The 18,349-nt window shown below is 40.7% G+C and overlaps 1 protein-coding gene across 7 annotated transcripts in view; it reads left to right on the top strand.

The window, feature by feature from the left end:
* The window catches only part of LOC111247835 (uncharacterized), a 37,331-nt gene that overhangs the window by 17,509 nt on the left and 1,473 nt on the right, over positions 1–18,349 (top strand). For 5 of the 7 annotated variants that reach the window (XM_022799277.2, XM_086983905.1, XM_022799276.2 and 2 more), the window contains 17 exons: positions 1,191–1,321; positions 2,011–2,218; positions 2,628–2,774; positions 2,985–3,159; positions 3,885–4,066; positions 5,508–5,882; positions 6,326–6,501; positions 6,787–6,886; positions 7,109–7,215; positions 7,528–7,828; positions 8,205–8,408; positions 9,891–10,628; positions 11,479–11,825; positions 12,181–14,581; positions 14,846–15,113; positions 15,339–15,464; positions 15,756–18,290. In XM_022799277.2, the coding sequence (XP_022655012.1) occupies positions 1,191–1,321; positions 2,011–2,218; positions 2,628–2,774; positions 2,985–3,159; positions 3,885–4,066; positions 5,508–5,882; positions 6,326–6,501; positions 6,787–6,886; positions 7,109–7,215; positions 7,528–7,828; positions 8,205–8,408; positions 9,891–10,628; positions 11,479–11,825; positions 12,181–14,581; positions 14,846–15,113; positions 15,339–15,464; positions 15,756–15,775 (6,006 nt within the window). In that variant the 3' untranslated portion in view covers positions 15,776–18,290. Of the gene's footprint in view, positions 1–1,190; positions 1,322–2,010; positions 2,219–2,627; positions 2,775–2,984; positions 3,160–3,884; positions 4,067–5,507; positions 5,883–6,325; positions 6,502–6,786; positions 6,887–7,108; positions 7,216–7,527; positions 7,829–8,204; positions 8,409–9,890; positions 10,629–11,478; positions 11,826–12,180; positions 14,582–14,845; positions 15,114–15,338; positions 15,465–15,755; positions 18,291–18,349 lie in introns of those variants that run through there. The other 2 variants (XR_015323936.1, XR_015323937.1) reach the window with 2 other exon arrangements.

Here is an 18,349-nt window from a genome sequence, read left to right as displayed (position 1 = left end):
AGAGTACGTGTGCGTACGTTTCGGGGAGTAGAGTCATCGGCGCAGGTCAAAAACGCTCTTAAACTCACAAACTGGTTTACGGAAGAAGCCTTTCGAACATGTGCTGAAGCCTCGATCTACTGTTGTTCTTCAGTAGCAAATATCCCCAGGTTTTCAAGTGCAAAATGCCCAAGGACCAGACGGCATAGTAATCCTATCGCTAGCAATGACGCATACAATGATTTGCACGAGTACTTAGAGTAAAAGTATTAACATTTCGTGTTACTAAAACAGTATTTCCTGAAAAATAATAATCATCATGATTTTATTTATGTGAATAAAATAGTTACAAATAAATAATCACTGAACAATTTATGACACATCAGTAATATTTTCATGTGAGATCATGATTTCCTCAATCGCTTGAACAATTGATCGTCAGGGATGCCCTGCCTGGCTGTACATATGATTAAAAATAAATAAATAAAATATGAATATAGTAGTTCACAAGCCCGTAAAAGCAAAGGGGTACGAAGGATTCTATGATCTATGGACACATATTATCCATAGCGTCGTTAGTTGTTCTTTCGACAAGTTGATATAGTCATTGCCACCCCCGAGTCGTTATTTGAGTCATAAAATGACGCGAGCTCGTGAGGAGTTGTCTGATCATTCATAGGCAGATTGTTGCTATTACCAGTGATGATCACTCAGGAACCTGAAATGTGACAGATCGCAACTAGAATCTATTTAAACTATTTAAAATCATTGACTACTAGTCGCATCGCTCAGAATTGCTCTTTTTAAACGTAGGGAAGCTATAAGAAAAATATATATTCGTCAATGATAAATGACCTAAGTATTACTAATGCGCGATTAAATACACAGTATATTTTTCGACGGAACGAAAGCTTATCAGCCTAAACAGTTGCTGCTTATCTAAGTATAAATTGTTTACACAGAACAGCTGAACGATTTGTAGAAAACATCGTGCCGCATGCTGCCTAGGCTGTAGGCCTAGTCTAGGCCCTAGTCTAGGCCGTAATAGGTTGTCGAACTATCTTCAAGGTTACATTTGACGCTTATTAGCCAAAAGATATTCTCCTACCTAAATGCGTGCTGCTACTAGAGCTCGTTTAAAACTGTTTTCTCCTAACAGATGTAGTGAATAAACTTTACATACTTAGTGTACATATTTATCATTTTCACAGCTCATCTCGGATGCTGAAATCATGTCACGCCGTATGGAACATCGCGGAGCGTGTTCCTGTGACAATAATACGGGTGATGGTGCAGGTGTGATGGTCGGCCTCCCACACGCTTTCTATAAAAAAGTGCTCAAGTGAGTACAAGAAGGAAATTCATATTTTTATAATATAAATTTGCATTTTACTTTTTATAAGTTTAATTTAAAATCACAGACTACACTTAATGGAACGCCAGGATCATTTTCGAAATCTGTCTTTAAGAAGGCATAAACGCGTAGTTACTAGAAAAATAGCGATTAAAAATCATGTTCCAGATTTCATGTTTAGCAACAATTACGCCCCACAGTTAGCATGCACCTAGCATCGAATGGGTAGATCGTGCTTTTTATAAATACGATTAAAAACATCCTGGCTTGGTTAATAAAGATTCGATTATATATATTAGGTAAGCTTAGTTCACCGAAACTGATTAATATAACTTAAAGCACCGAGCTGCCTGGTTTCTCGCACATTAAACTTCCTTAGTTATTCAGAGACGTTTCAGAGAGGATTTAGACCTGAGATTTCCCTATGTTGCTCAGACAAGTATGAAGCTTTATTCTGCCCGTCAAAATCTGTGTGAGTTACCTGAAACAGCGGATTCATTGCCCGTAATAAATAAGTTCTGATAACGGATAGAACGTTACAGCTAGTCTCGCTACCCTATACGGGTCGATAGACTTTACGCAGTACACTGGCCCATTAAGCAATAAAGGTACTGTGATAAAGCATATAATTTAGTTCAACCCAGTAATAATAATTGTAATGGATGATATTCCTGAAGGGAGGAGTTAGATATTGACCTTCCCGAAAAGGGTAAGTATGCGACAGGCGTGATCTATATGGAAAGTATTCGGTCGGTGGAAACGGAGAAGGCATTCGAGAAGGAAGCTGAAGAGGATGGCCTGAAAGTTCTCTGCTGGAGGACAGTTCCAACCGACTCGACGTTCCTCGGAAATGTCGCCAGAGCTACAGAGCCCTTCATGCGTCAGGTACAGATACAATATAAAGGCTTGTCTATCTTCAGCCAAGTAAAGCAATTGAAGTTAAATACAATGAACCCCGTTATTGATTTGCTTGCAAGCGAGCTCCGTCCAATCGATCTTATGCTTGCTTTTGTGTTTCTTTACCGGATGGCTTCGACGTATCTATATTAAGTTATCTAGCATCAATTCATAAATATACAGAGCAGCAATTCAATCATGGTTCACGTCTGCCTTGCTTCAGCTGTCCTTCATCCTTACATTTCATTTTTCTAACACTACACAACGGGTCACGATGGACTTATTAATAAATAGCTGGCGATTTTATGACGGTTGAATAATATAATGTTTTCAATTAGGATAGTGGTCCTAATTATGTGTTTTTTTTTTTCTGTCGGTGTGTTATTTGTGATCGTAGGTGTTTGTGGTACCTGCGCAGGCACAGGACGAGCAACGCTTTAAGCTCGATTGCTTTGTGTTGCGTAAGGCATCGACTCACAAAATTCCTGCGACCGGGCTTAGATTCTACATCTGCTCGTTAAATATTGACACAGTTGTTTACAAGGTACGTTCCAGGTCATATATAAACAGATATATGTAGTTAGATTGGGATCAGCTAACTGGTCAGTATAGTCACACAGGGAACATTAACTGCAATCGTGTTTATAAGTCAACGATGATATAACACTATTTGTGTTAAGACACGGTCATTCATCGAGGCTAAGTTGTGAAAAAATATTCGAGTTTCTAGATTTTTGTATTACCATACTTACAGGGTCAATTAACTTCCACGCAGTTGTGGAAATACTTTCTCGATCTGCAACGACCAGAGTTCGAGACATACCTAGCACTCGTCCACGCTCGCTTCTCAACCAATACTTTTCCCTCATGGGAACGAGCCCATCCCCTTCGAATGTTAGCTCATAATGGAGAGATCAACACGCTTAGAGGTATGTCAGATCATGTTCACCATATCAGACAGCATCTGTTCCTCTACATCGTTCGTCCCACGACACGACTTAAAGAGATGCTTTACGTTTTCTTGTGACCTCTAAGAACTGAAGCATCCAAGTTCGGGCTTCAAGGAATAACAATGTCTTGAGTGCGGTAGTGACCAACAGGCATAGCCGAAGGTGTAAAAAAAAATTATATATACATAAAAAAAGTAAAAGATATAAAAAGATCGCCTCACATACGCGCTAAATACTGCTAATTATGGGTGACGCATCACAGACTTTTAGTTTTCTCTCTGTTTCGCTCGCTTTCTCGCGCACACACATATATATATATACATACTACACCAACAATACGAATGAACTGTCTATGCATATAGCTGCACTTAACTCTGTGGCGGCTATACGGTGAGTGCGATAAATTTAGAATCTGAAGAAAAAAGGAACAATTCAGGTTATTATGTAGTTTTGTCTTGTGATGACAAGAACTCCTATTCAATTTGTACATGCTTTTTTTAAGAATAGCTTATTATAATATCATGCTAGAATAATTATACAGTAATAATTAACACTACTCAGGCAGTTATGTCTCAATACGTATGACGATAGGAACTATGCTACAGTTATTACAGCTATTACGGTTTTCATAAAAACTGGGTAAAGTGTACGGACCTTCAAATGGATTGTTGTTATTACCAAAGTTGCTTTTTTTTCTGGTTTAGGCAATGTTAACCTGATGCGTGCCCGGGAGGGTGTCATGAACACTGATATTTTTGGACAAAAGCTGGCCGATTTGTATCCCGTCGTAGAGCCAAATCTCAGTGACTCTGGCTCGGTTGATACTGTCCTGGAATTCCTTGTCATGGCAGGCCAGAGATCACTGCCCGAAGCCGTCATGACTATGGTAAAACTACCCCCATATTTGTATATACGTGAGAGGAAAAGCTTCTTACGGTTGAAACGTCCTCATTTCGCATCTGTTGAGACAACATACGATATCAAAATGATTGCAATGGGAAACTTTAACTGTGTAAGGCATGTGTAACAGGGGCATTTTGCCACCATTCCTAAGCGTACTACAGAATACTCATTTGAAGAGCCAAAATAGTAATATTGTAGCTATTACATTTTGGACGTACATTACCGCTATAAGATTAAAACAGTTCCATAGGAATTGTAAAAATGGTATGAAGATGCTCCTGTATTATAACGGTTAAATCCGCTTTTTATTGCAATAATTGTGCGTTTTCTGGTATTTGGACAGAACCTCCCCACCTGTCATATGGGTGCCCCAATGAAAGCGGAAATAATTCATTTCAAATGAAATGTTGAAACTTTGATTTTATCATAACGTAGATGTATGAGCGGAATATCGCAGCAAATAAAGAAACTATGTTGATTGGGTAGTTGATCAACGACAAACGAACGCCTCTTGCGATGAGGCTCATCTTCATGTTGGGGGCTTCCTCAACAGATTACGTTTGGACTAGGGAAAATCCGCCTGTGTTTCACTGGAAAGATATGCACCCTAAACTTGCTACTGTTATGCGCCGATTTTGGGCTGAAAACATCATTGGATTGTTTTCCTTCGAAACTGCTATCAAAAATGCACAACAGCCAATGGCGCGCGGCGTCGGGGGCGATAACCCAGTTTTTTCGTCTTGAGTATACAAAATGAGTTTCGGAGGCATGCGGTCCAAACAAGACAACTTCACTTTCCAGGATCGCATAAAACTAGCATTACTATAGGGCATTATAAAAATAGCACTATTGCACGAAGCATCATCACCTGGTCGCGTGCTCTCCTTTTTGGACGACTGGAATTGGCCACCTAGATTACGCGATATATCGCCAGTGGACTTTCGTGATTGAACCTTTGAATATTAAAATGTTTTTAAGGTTTATATTCACGTCTCCACCTTTAAGGCGGAGACTAAACGTTGCGTTAACTAACGAAATCCAGTCATAGTGATTTCTAATCGCGATGAAAAATTCGCGTCAAAATAATGTGAATGTGCCAGCAAAGAAAGAAAAACAGTTAACTATACGTGTTGTTTGTCATCTATAATATCCATATGTATGAAAAAAACACTTCGGTATTAAAGAAAACAGATATCTGAGTTTAACTCTCGTTGGACAATCGTATGTGTAGTTCATTTTTTTTTGTATTTGTATATTCATAGAAAAAGCGCCGCCAAGGTAAAATCATTTTATCGGCTGTTTTAGCTACTTGCCCATGAGGCGGAATGGCCATTGACCCAAAACGCACAAATAAGAATCTAACTTCAATGAGAAGGATAACAAAACGTAGCTGTTGACTGTACGTGCGCTCTTTAAATACCCAGGTGCCTGAAGCTTGGCACAATGATACGCAAATGTCTGAGGAGAAAAAAGAGTTCTACCGCTGGAGTGCATGCGCAATGGAGCCATGGGATGGACCAGCGCTGCTCACTTTTACCGATGGCCGCTATGTCGGGGCTGTGCTTGACCGCAATGGACTCCGACCCGCTCGATACTACGTGACCAGGGATAACTATATGATCATGGCCAGTGAAGTTGGTGTCTTGGACATTCCTGCTGATAACATCATGCAAAAAGGAAGACTAAGACCGGGCAGAATGCTTTTGGTGGATACAGAGGAACACCAACTCACCAAAGACGAAGAACTCAAGCTTCAAATTGCCCGTTTAAGGCCATTAAAGGAGTGGCTAAAGGAACTGGTAAGCTACAAGGTGAAAGTTTTACATAACTCGAAATGTTCTCATTTTTGTTCTAGTTCTAGGACAGCGTTGAACTGTTGGGACTATATAATTTAAGTTGAGTATTGGCTATTTCAAGGACCATTAGTGAGATCGTGCTTTAGCTGTTTGTGACGGCTCATTTTTTTCAATCAGCAAATTAATATTTTTGCAGAACAGACCTCTCTTTGAGTATTTTATAGCCCAATTGGTAAGGTATCCAACACTAGGTCTAAGATTACAAAATAATAGCGTATTTCGTCTACAGCTGGAGTAACTTCACTTACGAGTGGTAATTCGTTCCCTGTAACTAATTGGTTCTACAGAATTTCAGTTCTTGGCGTAAGGTCATTTAATTGTAGCCTGAACAGCACACTAGCATACAGAGATATCTGTGATATTTTTTTTCTCTCGCTAAAATACAGTTTACTATGGAGGACCTTCACCGAGAGCAGGGCCGCGTAGGTCAGCCGATCAGTGTCGTCGTGGATAAACAAGGCAATGAAGATTCGTTCAACGTGTTTAGTGATAAACGTCTTGGCCTATTCGGTTACACGATTGAGACTATTAACATGCTACTCCTACCGATGATCCAGGATAGGTACGTGGTCATCGACCCATTTTCTAATCATTGATGATAGCTGTTCTAATACATATAGATTTATACGTCATCATTAGATGATATAAATAAATCTAGTCCTAATTAACACTAAACGGTTGTCGGGTATACGATTGTAGGTAAATAACGCCTCTTTAGGTTATCACCAGGTTTGGAGCAATTGGATTGCCGAAAATGTTTTCGTAGAGCTTACGCTAGGGTTATATAGACATGTTCCTATTACAAACGCTTAATTCAAATACGTGTTAACGTGCTCGTTAATTGCAGCAAAGAAGCACTGGGTTCTATGGGCAATGATGCTGCATTTGCATGCCTCTCAAAATTTCAACCCCTTATCTACGATTACTTCAAGCAGCTATTCGCACAGGTGATTTATGAAATACTAAATAGAAAAGTATTTGAGTTCTTATAATGTTTCTTGTGTTTACTGTATATTTTTTTAAAATAAACAATTTTAACATTTACCATAACAGCGACTAATCGTTTGTTTGGTAACGCTAAGGTCTTTGTTAGATCCCTTAACAAACTGAAAGTCTGGAATTTTTTGGTTGAATTTACTTTTATACGTTTTGTGCAAATTCGCGAGTAGGTAACCAATCCCCCAATGGACCCATTTCGTGAAAAAATTGTCATATCGCTCGCGTGCCCCATCGGACCAGAGGCAAACATCCTCCAGCCGTCTAGTCTGCAGTGCCGGTAAATAGAAAATAGTATTTTATAAGCAAAAAAATTCGGTTTCCCTCATTTTTAGCATTAGTAGCAGCCTGTACTGCGCTACCTGCAGTCAGAGCCTAATAAGCCGCTTTATCCTAATCAAACCCTTCGTAGGTGCCTACCCACTCCTCTCAGTATTTGCAGTCTGATGCAATGCATGTCATTTCGCTAGATTCTGCTAGTAGTTAGGACCGTGGCTAAAGGGTTCGATTAATTTGTACGCTCTATTTTAAACATGCGACTCATATTTTGGAAAAATAATATCTAATTTTAATTTTCTTTTCTCTTTTTTAGTCGACTCTGGCTGGATCATCCCATCATATCGACAAAAGACATGACAACGTTGAAAGCAATATCTCATAAAGGGTGGAAGACAAAGGTTATCGATATGGTGTTTCCGGTAGCACAAGGCCCCGATGGGCTGTTGCGCGCTCTTGACCGCATCTGCTCTGAAGCGTGCCAAGCAGCCAAAGATGGCTGTTCACTGGTTATTCTATCGGACAAAAAGGCAGGAAAGGACTTCGTTCCCGTTAGCGCCGCTCTTGCTGCCGGAGCTACCCACCACCATTTGATTAACGAGCGACAAAGGATGAAGGTTTGGGGCCAGGAAAATTAATCTTCTGTTCAAATTAACGGCATCCTTTTCAAGATGCTTACAGGCATCAAGTGTTTCTCCTAGAGATCTTCCATTTTAGTGTGATAGATGCGATATCTAACTGCTGCAGTTGTAGTGTTATCCGCTAAATGCGTCTGCTTTCTTGTCTTTTGTTCCGCATCGGTATCAAGCAATTCTAATGTTAACTGGACCCGAGGAAAAACCAGTAGTGTTAAGGATCATTTATTTAAAACCAAAGCCTTAGAATAGCTATGATAAACATTGGAGTTAAGTCTAACCTTTATAGATTTTTCTAAAAATTTGAGCGCTTGTCAATTGATTATCAGTAGGGTTGATACGTTGAATACAATTACAGGTTGGCCTTGTTATTGAAACCGGAGAAGCGCGTGAAGTACATCACATGTGTGTCCTGATGGGTTACGGAGCCGATGCTGTTTGTCCCTACCTAGTATATGAGCTGATGGCCCAGCTGAGGGTTGATGGAATCCTGGATGTGGAATTCACTGATGACCGCATTTATCAAGCCTATTCAAAGGCCATGTATACTGGCATATCCAAGGTGAGAAATCCAAATTAAGTTCAAATAAATATCTAAATAAATAAAAAATTATTTAATAGAAACCCAGTCATGCGTAACGATATGTGCCTCTGAGGAATCGCCATGTTTAGGCAAAACTTTCAGTCTTGAAACCATTAGCTCTTTTTTTTTTTGCTTTCACTATGTAGGCATTCTTGAAAGCTTATGCTTGAAAGCTTGAAGCTTACAAACTTCCATTTTAGCCTTCTTTCTTTCTAAGTGAATTTTTCTTCGTTTAGAAGCAAATAAAACTAATATTTAGTTTTATTTGCTTCGATATATATATATATATATATATATATATATATATATATATATATATATATAAGAAATATAAATAAAAATAACTAGAGTTATTGTTTTAAAAATACTGAAAAAAGCATTGCTTTCGTTTCTTGTTTATAACAAACTACTCTTAAAGCCGTTACCGACAAACTGGTCTCATTTCTAACATTGTCTACCAATCTTTAACTTACATTCGCAATATGTTGATAATGAAGTGTTTTAGAATAAAATCGAAATAATCGGTGGAAAAGTCTTTTGATTAGTTTTAGTAGTATTAATATTTAAGCTTACGTTATAATTGAAATATTAGGTTGGAAAGAAGGCTTTTTTCACTGAAGAGAGAACACCACATTTTTTATTCCCGTAAGAATGAGTTATTTATGTTATATATTCCCAGTCAGTGTTCACAACTTTCCTTAGCGTTGCCACCATGTACCCCCGTCTCGCTAGAAAGCAGCGGGTTTTGTCTCAAAGAAGCTTTCCAGCCTTGGTTTGATACGTATTGAAGGTTCTGTGCTAAAAATTTATCATGTGACCACATGAAGCTATAATGGACGAGATGTTTGGGATGTTCGTGTGTGCATTTAAGAGTATGAGGTTTCGAAGTTTGAAGTTTTTCTCCAAATGCAAGGAACCTGAGGTGGTTAGCAATGGTCGTTTAACTGCAGTTTGCCTTTTCGGCTAGTTTTCAAGTTGCGCGCCAACCATCTTCCTTCAAAAGTGCCTTTCGGGTAGTCATTATTAAACCCAGACTGTAAGCTGACGGGAATATATTGTGATTTTTAGATACCGTTTTCGAACTCGGAAAACCTTCCTAAGCAGTTTTTTGGGATAGCCTCCTTAACATGCACAAAGCAAGTGTCCTGGGCTATTTTGGCATTATCTTGGCTACGATGAAATATATAGTTCAGAAGATGTTGAACATGCACCTCGAGCATCATTTTTGAGGAGTTAGCTCGAATTGAACTTGTGCCCACAACGTAGTACAACATGCCCATAGAGAAAAAAAAAACACTTTCATACCGGAAGTAAATAATTAGGAAAAAAAAAAGTAGGGAAACTTAGAAAGAAAGTTTTACATAAACTTAATACATGGGATATAACCTATGCGTTGGCATGTTTAAGAATGATAGCGATGGGAGAGATCGCATTGAGTAACAAACGGTATCTCATTTTTAGGTTATGGCGAAGATGGGTATTGCCACCCTACAGTCATACAAAGGCGCGCAAATTTTCGAGATTGTTGGACTCGCTCAAGAAGTTGTTGACAAATGCTTTAAGAATAGCGCTTCCCGGATCAGCGGCTGTACGTTCCGCCATCTGGCTGATGACACGTTCGACCGATACTACCTTGAGTATACTGACAAACGATACGACTCACTTGTTCTTCGCAATCCTGGTCAGTATCATTGGCGTGCCGGTGGTGAAAGCCACGTAAATGATCCGCTTTCTGTGGCTAACTTACAGGAGGCAGGCAAGACAAACTCACATGAATCGTATGACAGGTTTGTCGAAAGCACAATGAAATCTGTTCGCCAGTGTACCCTTCGTGGCCAGTTTGACCTGGTGCCCGCCAAGAACCCAATAGATGTTTCTCTTGTGGAACCGGCTTCTGCGATCGTGCGCCGTTTCTGTACCGGTGCTATGTCATTTGGTTCGATTTCGATCGAGGCGCATACTACATTGGCCATTGCCATGAACCGAGTAGGCGGCAAATCAAATACAGGTGAAGGAGGTGAGAATGCTAATCGCTGGGCCCATCAAAAACCTGATGAGAACAAACGATCAGCCATCAAACAAGTCGCTTCCGGCCGATTTGGTGTGACAGCGTCCTATCTCGCTAACAGCGACGAACTTCAGATTAAGATGGCCCAAGGAGCAAAACCTGGAGAGGGTGGAGAACTTCCTGGATTTAAGGTAAGCTATCGTTGATTTCTTACAGCGTGTGGTGGCACAGTTACGTATACCATTATTAGGTAGGGAGTTGTCGTATTATGTATTATAATTTATTTAGTTTACTATTACGTTCCAGATTCAAAGCAAATCTCAAGAAATTAGTCACTTTCGGTTTATTCAGCATTTTACTACGGTATTTCTTACAGCTGCTCGTGCCTGGATTTATAGTCAGCGATGACCAAGGAGATTAAACTGGAACTTCCAGATATTTTTCAACTTCATTGGTTTTGAATTGAGCGAATCTTGGACTAACAATCGGCGAACTCCAATACTAGCTTTCAATTCCGTTGAAGACAGAGTAAACTCAATTTCGAAATGAATCCAGCCGACAAAATTTGCAGTCAGATCGAGGTTACGCATAATTGATTTAGCTCTTTTTCTGATCAGATCGCTCAGAGCCATAACTCAATATGTTACCTGTGATGATTTCTAAGAGGTTTGATTCATCTTAATATGTGAAAGCACAGATAACCAGCTTCACCGTACACGTTTTTTAGACGGATTTTTCTAATAGTAGATTAGACGGCTGCGTACTCACTTTTGCTGTTTAGCCAAAGGTTTCTATTTCACTGTTTCACCTTTTACATGCTATGTGTGGATTAAAATGCCATCTAGTTATTATAACTAGATGAGATAGATAACTAGATAAGAAGGGACCCCAAAAGCTTTTATAGAACTGTTCTTTTAAATTGAGATTTTGCTTATCATTCCATTTTATAAGACTATACTGTCACTATTGCTGTCACTTCTAGAATATATGTAATCTATATATTAATTAACTTAACTAGTTCCTAATTGTCCCCTCCCGTAGGTATCGAAAGAAATTGCAGCGACGCGTCATAGCATCCCGGGTGTGGGATTAATTTCCCCTCCACCTCACCATGATATTTACTCGATAGAAGATCTCGCTGAGCTAATCTATGACCTGAAATGTTCCAATCCCAAAGCGCGGATTTCTGTGAAACTCGTATCTGAAGATGGTGTTGGTGTTGTGGCCTCTGGCGTAGCGAAAGGTAAAGCTGAACACATTACTATATCGGGCCACGATGGAGGCACGGGCGCCTCAAGCTGGACCGGAATTAAAGGTGCTGGATTACCATGGGAACTCGGAATAGCTGAGACCCATCAGACGCTCGTTCAAAACGACCTCCGATCTCGGTAATTAACAAATAAATTTGCAAACAACAACATTCTCACATTCTGAATTTATTCTACCCAAGGGAGTCCGTGTTATCTAAACTCATTTTAAGTAGTTCAATATCTGATATACAGTATCAGTAATCTACCCTTATAGATAGCTAAGTTTTTTAGATTTCTCATTTTGAAGTAGATCTTCTCGGGTGGCAGGTGGCCAGCCTATCAACGCGTTATCCCAAAGGACGCACTATTGGCAACCTGATTTTGGCATCAATATGTGAATTGCGAGGACGAATTCGTTTTAACACCGTGTGAAATCATTTTGAAGTAATACGTATGCACAAAGTTATATCTTGTCGTGTGTTTTGTATTTTAGTGTGGTGCTACAAGCCGATGGGCAGATTCGCACTGGGTTCGACGTTATGGTTGCTGCTATCCTAGGAGCTGATGAATTTGGCTTTTCAACAGCACCGCTCATCGTCTTGGGCTGTACAATGATGCGAAAGTGTCATCTAAACACATGCCCTGTGGGTATTGCCACACAGGACCCCGAGCTACGCAAGAAGTTTACTGGAAAGCCCGAGCACGTAGTGAATTACCTATTTTTGCTGGCGGAGGAGATTCGCAAGTACCTGGCTAAAATGGGGCTTACTTCACTTCAAGAAGCAATAGGTCGCACGGATCTTCTTAAAATATATGAAGGCGTAGACCGCAACCCTCGTGGGTCGTACTTAGATCTTTCACCAATTCTGCTTAGTGCGCTGAGCATGCGACCTGGCACAAATATCAAAGGAGGGTCAATCAGACAGGACTTCGAGCTTGGCAAGCGCATGGACAATCTCCTCATAAAGCAAACTCAAGCAGTCATTGATGGTCGATCAAAGGAGGCCACAATTCACATGGATATTACTAATGAGGATCGGGCCTTTGCGACCACTTTGTCCTACCATATTGCTGCCAAGTACGATGACGCTGGTCTGCCCGATGGTTCGAAGATTAACATCTTCCTTAAGGGTTCAGCCGGTCAATCCTTCTGTGCGTTCCTCTGTCGGGGTGTGTATGTCACTTTGGAAGGAGATGCCAACGATTATGTTGGAAAGGGTCTCTCTGGTGGCGAATTAACTATTGTTCCACCTAGTAATGTTCAAGAGCAATTCCGCAGCGAGGAAAATGTCATCGCAGGCAACGTTTGCCTGTATGGGGCTACGGCAGGTAAGGCCTTCTTCCGTGGAGGTGCTGCCGAACGTTTCGCTGTACGAAACTCTGGTGCGACCGCTGTGATTGAGTTCATCGGCGACCACGGCTGTGAGTACATGACTGGTGGACATGTCATGGTGCTCGGCCTTACGGGACGAAATTTTGCCGCAGGTATGTCCGGTGGTATCGCCTACATACTAGATGTAGATGGCAAGTTTCATACACGATGCAACACTGAAATGTGTGACCTTCTCCCGGTTGACACAGATGAAGATATGACGTTTGTCAAAAACTTTATGCAGGAATTCATTGATAAAACTGGCTCAGAAGTGGCAAAGACGCTACTTTCCCAATGGCCCATATCAGCTGAGAAGTTCGTAAAGGTATTTCCACACGAGTATCAGCGCGCTCTGAAACAAATGGCTGAGGAAGCTCAATCCATGAAAAAAGTCGAACAGGCACCTGCGATCAAAGATATTGAAGATGTGGCTGGAAAGCTGGACAAAATACGGGGATTCATGAAATACACGCGTGAAACACACCCCTACCGAAATGCTGAAGTCCGCATGAATGATTACAAGGAAATCTATAATTATAGTCACGTACGCAATAGCCTGAAAACACAAGCTGCACGTTGCATGGAATGTGGCGTACCGTTTTGTCAATCTTCCCATGGTTGTCCATTGGGTAACATCATTCCTAAATGGAATGACCTTGTCTTCCAAGGAAATTGGCAGGAAGCCCTCAATCAGCTTCTTCAGACCAACAACTTCCCTGAATTCACCGGCCGCGTGTGCCCCGCACCCTGCGAGGGGGCATGTGTCTTGGGAATTAATGAGCCACCAGTCACAATCAAGAATATAGAGTGTGCAATTATCGATAAAGGATTCGAGATGGGATGGATGGTGCCGCATCTGCCGCCGGTACGTTCAGGCAAAAAGGTGGCAATTATCGGGTCTGGTCCCTCCGGTTTGGCGGCAGCTGCACAACTCAATAAAGCCGGTCATTTGGTCACTGTGTATGAGAGAAATACCCGTGTAGGTGGTCTGCTACGATACGGTATTCCAACCATGAAACTGGGGAAGGATATAGTTGACAGACGAGTAAAGCTAATGGAAGACGAGGGAATCAAGTTTGCTTGTAACAAGGATATCGGTAAAGATATTAGCGGTATAGAGTTAATGTCTCAAAATGATGCCATCGTCATTACAACGGGGTCGACCTCGCCTAGGGATTTGGTTATTCCAGGTAGGCAACTAGAGGGCATCCACTATGCTATGAGCTTCCTTGAGAAATCGCAAAAACAACTGGCGGGAGACGATCTGCCAATTATTGACGCTAAGAATAAGAATGTGATTGTGATTGGAGGAGGTGACACCGGAGTGGATTGTATTGCCACCTCGCTACGTCAGCAGGCGAAGAGTATCATCACGTTCGAGATTCTGCCACAACCGCCTGACAACCGTGCGGACAATAACCCATGGCCTCAGTGGCCTCGCATCATGCGCGTTGATTACGGCCACGAGGAAGTGCGACTGAGGTACGGAAAGGATCCCAGACATTTCTCCATCCTATCGAAGGTACGCGCGTAGTCCTTTTTTTCTGCTAAGATTATTTTGGTGCTTCAGCTGTTGCGGTTCGCAGTGGCGTCTAAAATATGTCTTCCGAGTAGAAACCTTTTTTTCATTGAAAAGCAGACTATGAAGGTTCGGATTCCAGATGGTTAGTCAGAAGTTCATAAATTGTTTGGTGTTACAACATACGCATGTTGACTGTAACAAACGCAAATCTTAGTGTATATTTTTGTATATTATGTAAGTATATGATTGCAAAATATTTTTCAGGAGTTCATCGATGACGGCAAAGGCAACGTAGCAGGAATCCGCACAGTCAATGTGAACTGGGCTAAGAACGAAATGGGTCGATGGATGATGACCGAAGAAGTAGGATCCGAACAAGAGTTCAAAGCTGATCTTGTACTGTTGGCCATGGGATTTCTAGGACCCGAAAAGTATCTGATTGAACAACTAGGACTTGCTCAAGATCCGCGTTCCAATATTGACACCAAAGGCAAATTTGCTACTTCGATACCGAAAGTATTCGCAGCTGGAGGTATGTTGAGTATACGAACGAACTTATTTCTAAGCGAATGATTTTGAATCTGCGTCTTGTTGGATTGTAATCGAACTGTGTAATCATTACAACATATACAAAAAAAACGCTCTAATCATTTGACCGTACGTTGCAAAAAAAAAAAACCGGCAAGTTTCGTATAGTGCTTGTTGAGGACTTATTTTGGTGGTACAAACGGTCCATATATGTCTTTGTGTTTTACAGACTGCCGTCGAGGTCAATCGCTAGTCGTTCATGCCATCAATGAAGGTCGCCAATGCGCTCGTGAGGTTGACCAATTTCTCAATGCGGGTGTGTCAACCCTGTCAGGACCTGGTGGTGTTTTATTCGGTAGGAGAGACCTTCTAGCGTTTCGTTTCATTTCTGTTAGCATGAAGTTTGAAAAGATGCTGAATCCGCAAGATTGTGCGAAGGGTTGTTTTGGGTATTGTAAAATGTACACATACGATGATTTCGAAATAATCACTGCTTCCGCTCTCAGTCGCTCAGCTAGAGAACAATATTGATAATAGGTCGTCACCAAAATTTCTTCAGTGTCTTTTTAGAGTAACCCAGTTTACTGTCGTTAAACAAAGTCATGAAGAAGACGTGGATAATAAAATGGCTATTAACCTTTTGTAGGTATCCGGCAGGATAGCTAAAATAAGACATCCGGACTAAAATTCATCAAGCTGAAGTCTTAAAGCATCAATCAAGTTTAAGTCTACAACTGCAGGGTTAAGATTAACATCGAAAGCTAGGATAAACCTGAGGTTACAACCATGCGACTGTGAATTTCATGAAGGAAGTCTGATAAATCTGGAAGCAGCAGAGCTTTTCTGTAAATTGTGTGTAAGAAAAAGGATCGGAGTTCGCGATCCTTCACAGCTGCGTATTGCGAATTGAGAACGAAATGTCAACTCTGTCACCTTTGCTAAAAGCTTCCACTCGGTGTGCGCAACAGCGACAAACAAGAAGCTACGACGAATTGTTCTAGTATTAAAAGCACGCATTAACATATATACATACGTATTGGGATACACAGTGACATTGTTTCGAAGCCCTATTTGATTCAAGTCGAAAATCTGTAGCCCCTGGGTACGGGAATAGTAACCTCTCTTGGACCTGTTCAGCTATAAATAAGTTTCTCAGACAACTCAACAATGCAGGACATATATGTAGGCCCGACCCAGCAACAAGAATCTATTGGCTAAATAGAAAAGCGAAACACCAGCGGCAGCGCAAAAAACAATGGACTTGTTTTAAGGGAACCGCCAAAGTCCACACGTTATTTCATACCAGAGAAATATAATTTAAAATCTAAATCTAATTTCAGAGCTAATAACGACCCCGTGTTGTTCTAATGCCTTTAGTTTTTAGCTTTTCAAAGTCGACTGATTCTAGCAGATGCACAGTGGAGAACAATGACAACATCATTTGACCGTCCTGCGCTCAATTGAGGTCGCAGTTTTAACAATTAAACAGGTTTGAAGAGTGGAGATATCTAAGGATAACTTGTCATCTTAGCATCTGGCAAAAGAAAGCTTAATATCACAGAAGAAGCCGAAGGCCATTTGCCATTGATCAAGTTTTATTGACACCATAGACAGCCAGCCCAAATTAGAAATGAGGACGGTCAGAACGGAAGTAAAACCCTAACGTGACTAATCAAGTTTCCATTTTCGGGAGTCGATTTGTTTTTATGATGCCAAGCTCATAAATGTTTAGGATGGTAAACGGTGAACTGTCAGTGAATATACACCATCAAAGTTGTTACTTTGCCGAGTAAAGTTGGCGCTGAAGTGTTGGCTGACGGGTGGGCGCCCAGTCCCGAGTCTTTCTCGCCTCAGAAATGACAGCGAATCAAAAGAAGCTCTGAAAGCGCGCGAAAACTTAAACGAGATTTGTTCTTTCTGTGGGGGCTTTCTTCGGACCGGCGAAGGGAAGACAGGCCCGCGTGGGACGCGCACTACGAGGTGAAATATACTAATATTAATCAGGGTCGGTTATTGATTTATCTAGTAATGGTGATGGCGATCATGATACATTAGAGATAATAGCCCTGTTACTAATACATAATGATGAATAGGAATTATTTAGCATTACAAGTAAGATAATTAGTTGATAATAACATAATTTATAACGATAAATCAGTCTCGTGATTCGTTACTATCGTAGATTATTAGATGGTACGTTCGTAGATCGGTCGGTCGGTCGGTCGGTCGGTCGGTCTAGTTGATCCATCGTCAGGTGTTCAAAATGACGTTTTACCTATTTTATTATTATATATTTATTACAAAAAGTGCAGACATATACACATTGAGTGTACAACAATTTTTAATTACGGTTAATTAGATTATCTATGACGAAAAAGTACTGTAGAATATTTAAGTAGCTGGATAGTTTTGTGTACAAACGAATGCTGATGATGGTATGTGCTTATTTTAGACGACTAGAAAGCAATGCTAAGTTGCTATGCTTTTGTTACCGATGGTGCTTACTGTAAGGCGCGCATACCGTTTCGTTCACAGGCCGCAATTAACAGCCCAGGGATAACCTTCTGTGTGGTCAACAATGCAGGCCACAGGGGTCTTGGTGTAACAGCCTTAACGAGTTTTTCTTGAGAAACATAAGCCAGGCCAGCGACAAAGCATCTTATTTTTGTATTTCGATCTGCTCTCTGACAGGCATACACAGAAACATGTGGTCACAATGTCCGAGCTAACCATAGCACAAAGACAAAAACAAGCTCCTCAAACTTTCGTTGCTTTTATCAGGTCGTAACGCCCTTTCAATCATATCAAAATGTTCATATTTTTTAAGATATCCGCTAAGCCTAATTCAATGACTAAAAGTATTTAGACGGTTTACCTGAGGTGATGTTGAGTTTTAGTAGCAACAAGGATCAGCTTATATCATGTCAATTTTTGATGGTTTTTCCGGGGTGTCAAATGCTTCGAGAGACAGAGTAAAGCATTCAACCTTCTTGAAACGGTCCATTCAAGTTGGCCTATTATTGTTACTACTAATACTGCAACCATCACTATTATGTAATCTTGAAGACGCCTTAAACGAGAAAATAACCTAGATTTTTAGGTACAGCTATGTCAAAACAATGGTATATACATACAGGTACAAGTGGATAGAACGAGTAGAATAAAACATCACATAACAGTATATCGTGTTGGTGTCGTCCGGCCGACAACTGCTGTGAATTGTTAATCCCATCATATATA

Source organism: Varroa destructor, unplaced genomic scaffold (genome assembly GCF_002443255.2).
Source record: "Varroa destructor unplaced genomic scaffold, Vdes_3.0 BEIS01000003.1, whole genome shotgun sequence".
Classification (NCBI taxonomy): Eukaryota; Metazoa; Arthropoda; class Arachnida; order Mesostigmata; family Varroidae; genus Varroa; species Varroa destructor.
This window is presented reverse-complemented; position numbering and strand designations above follow the sequence as displayed.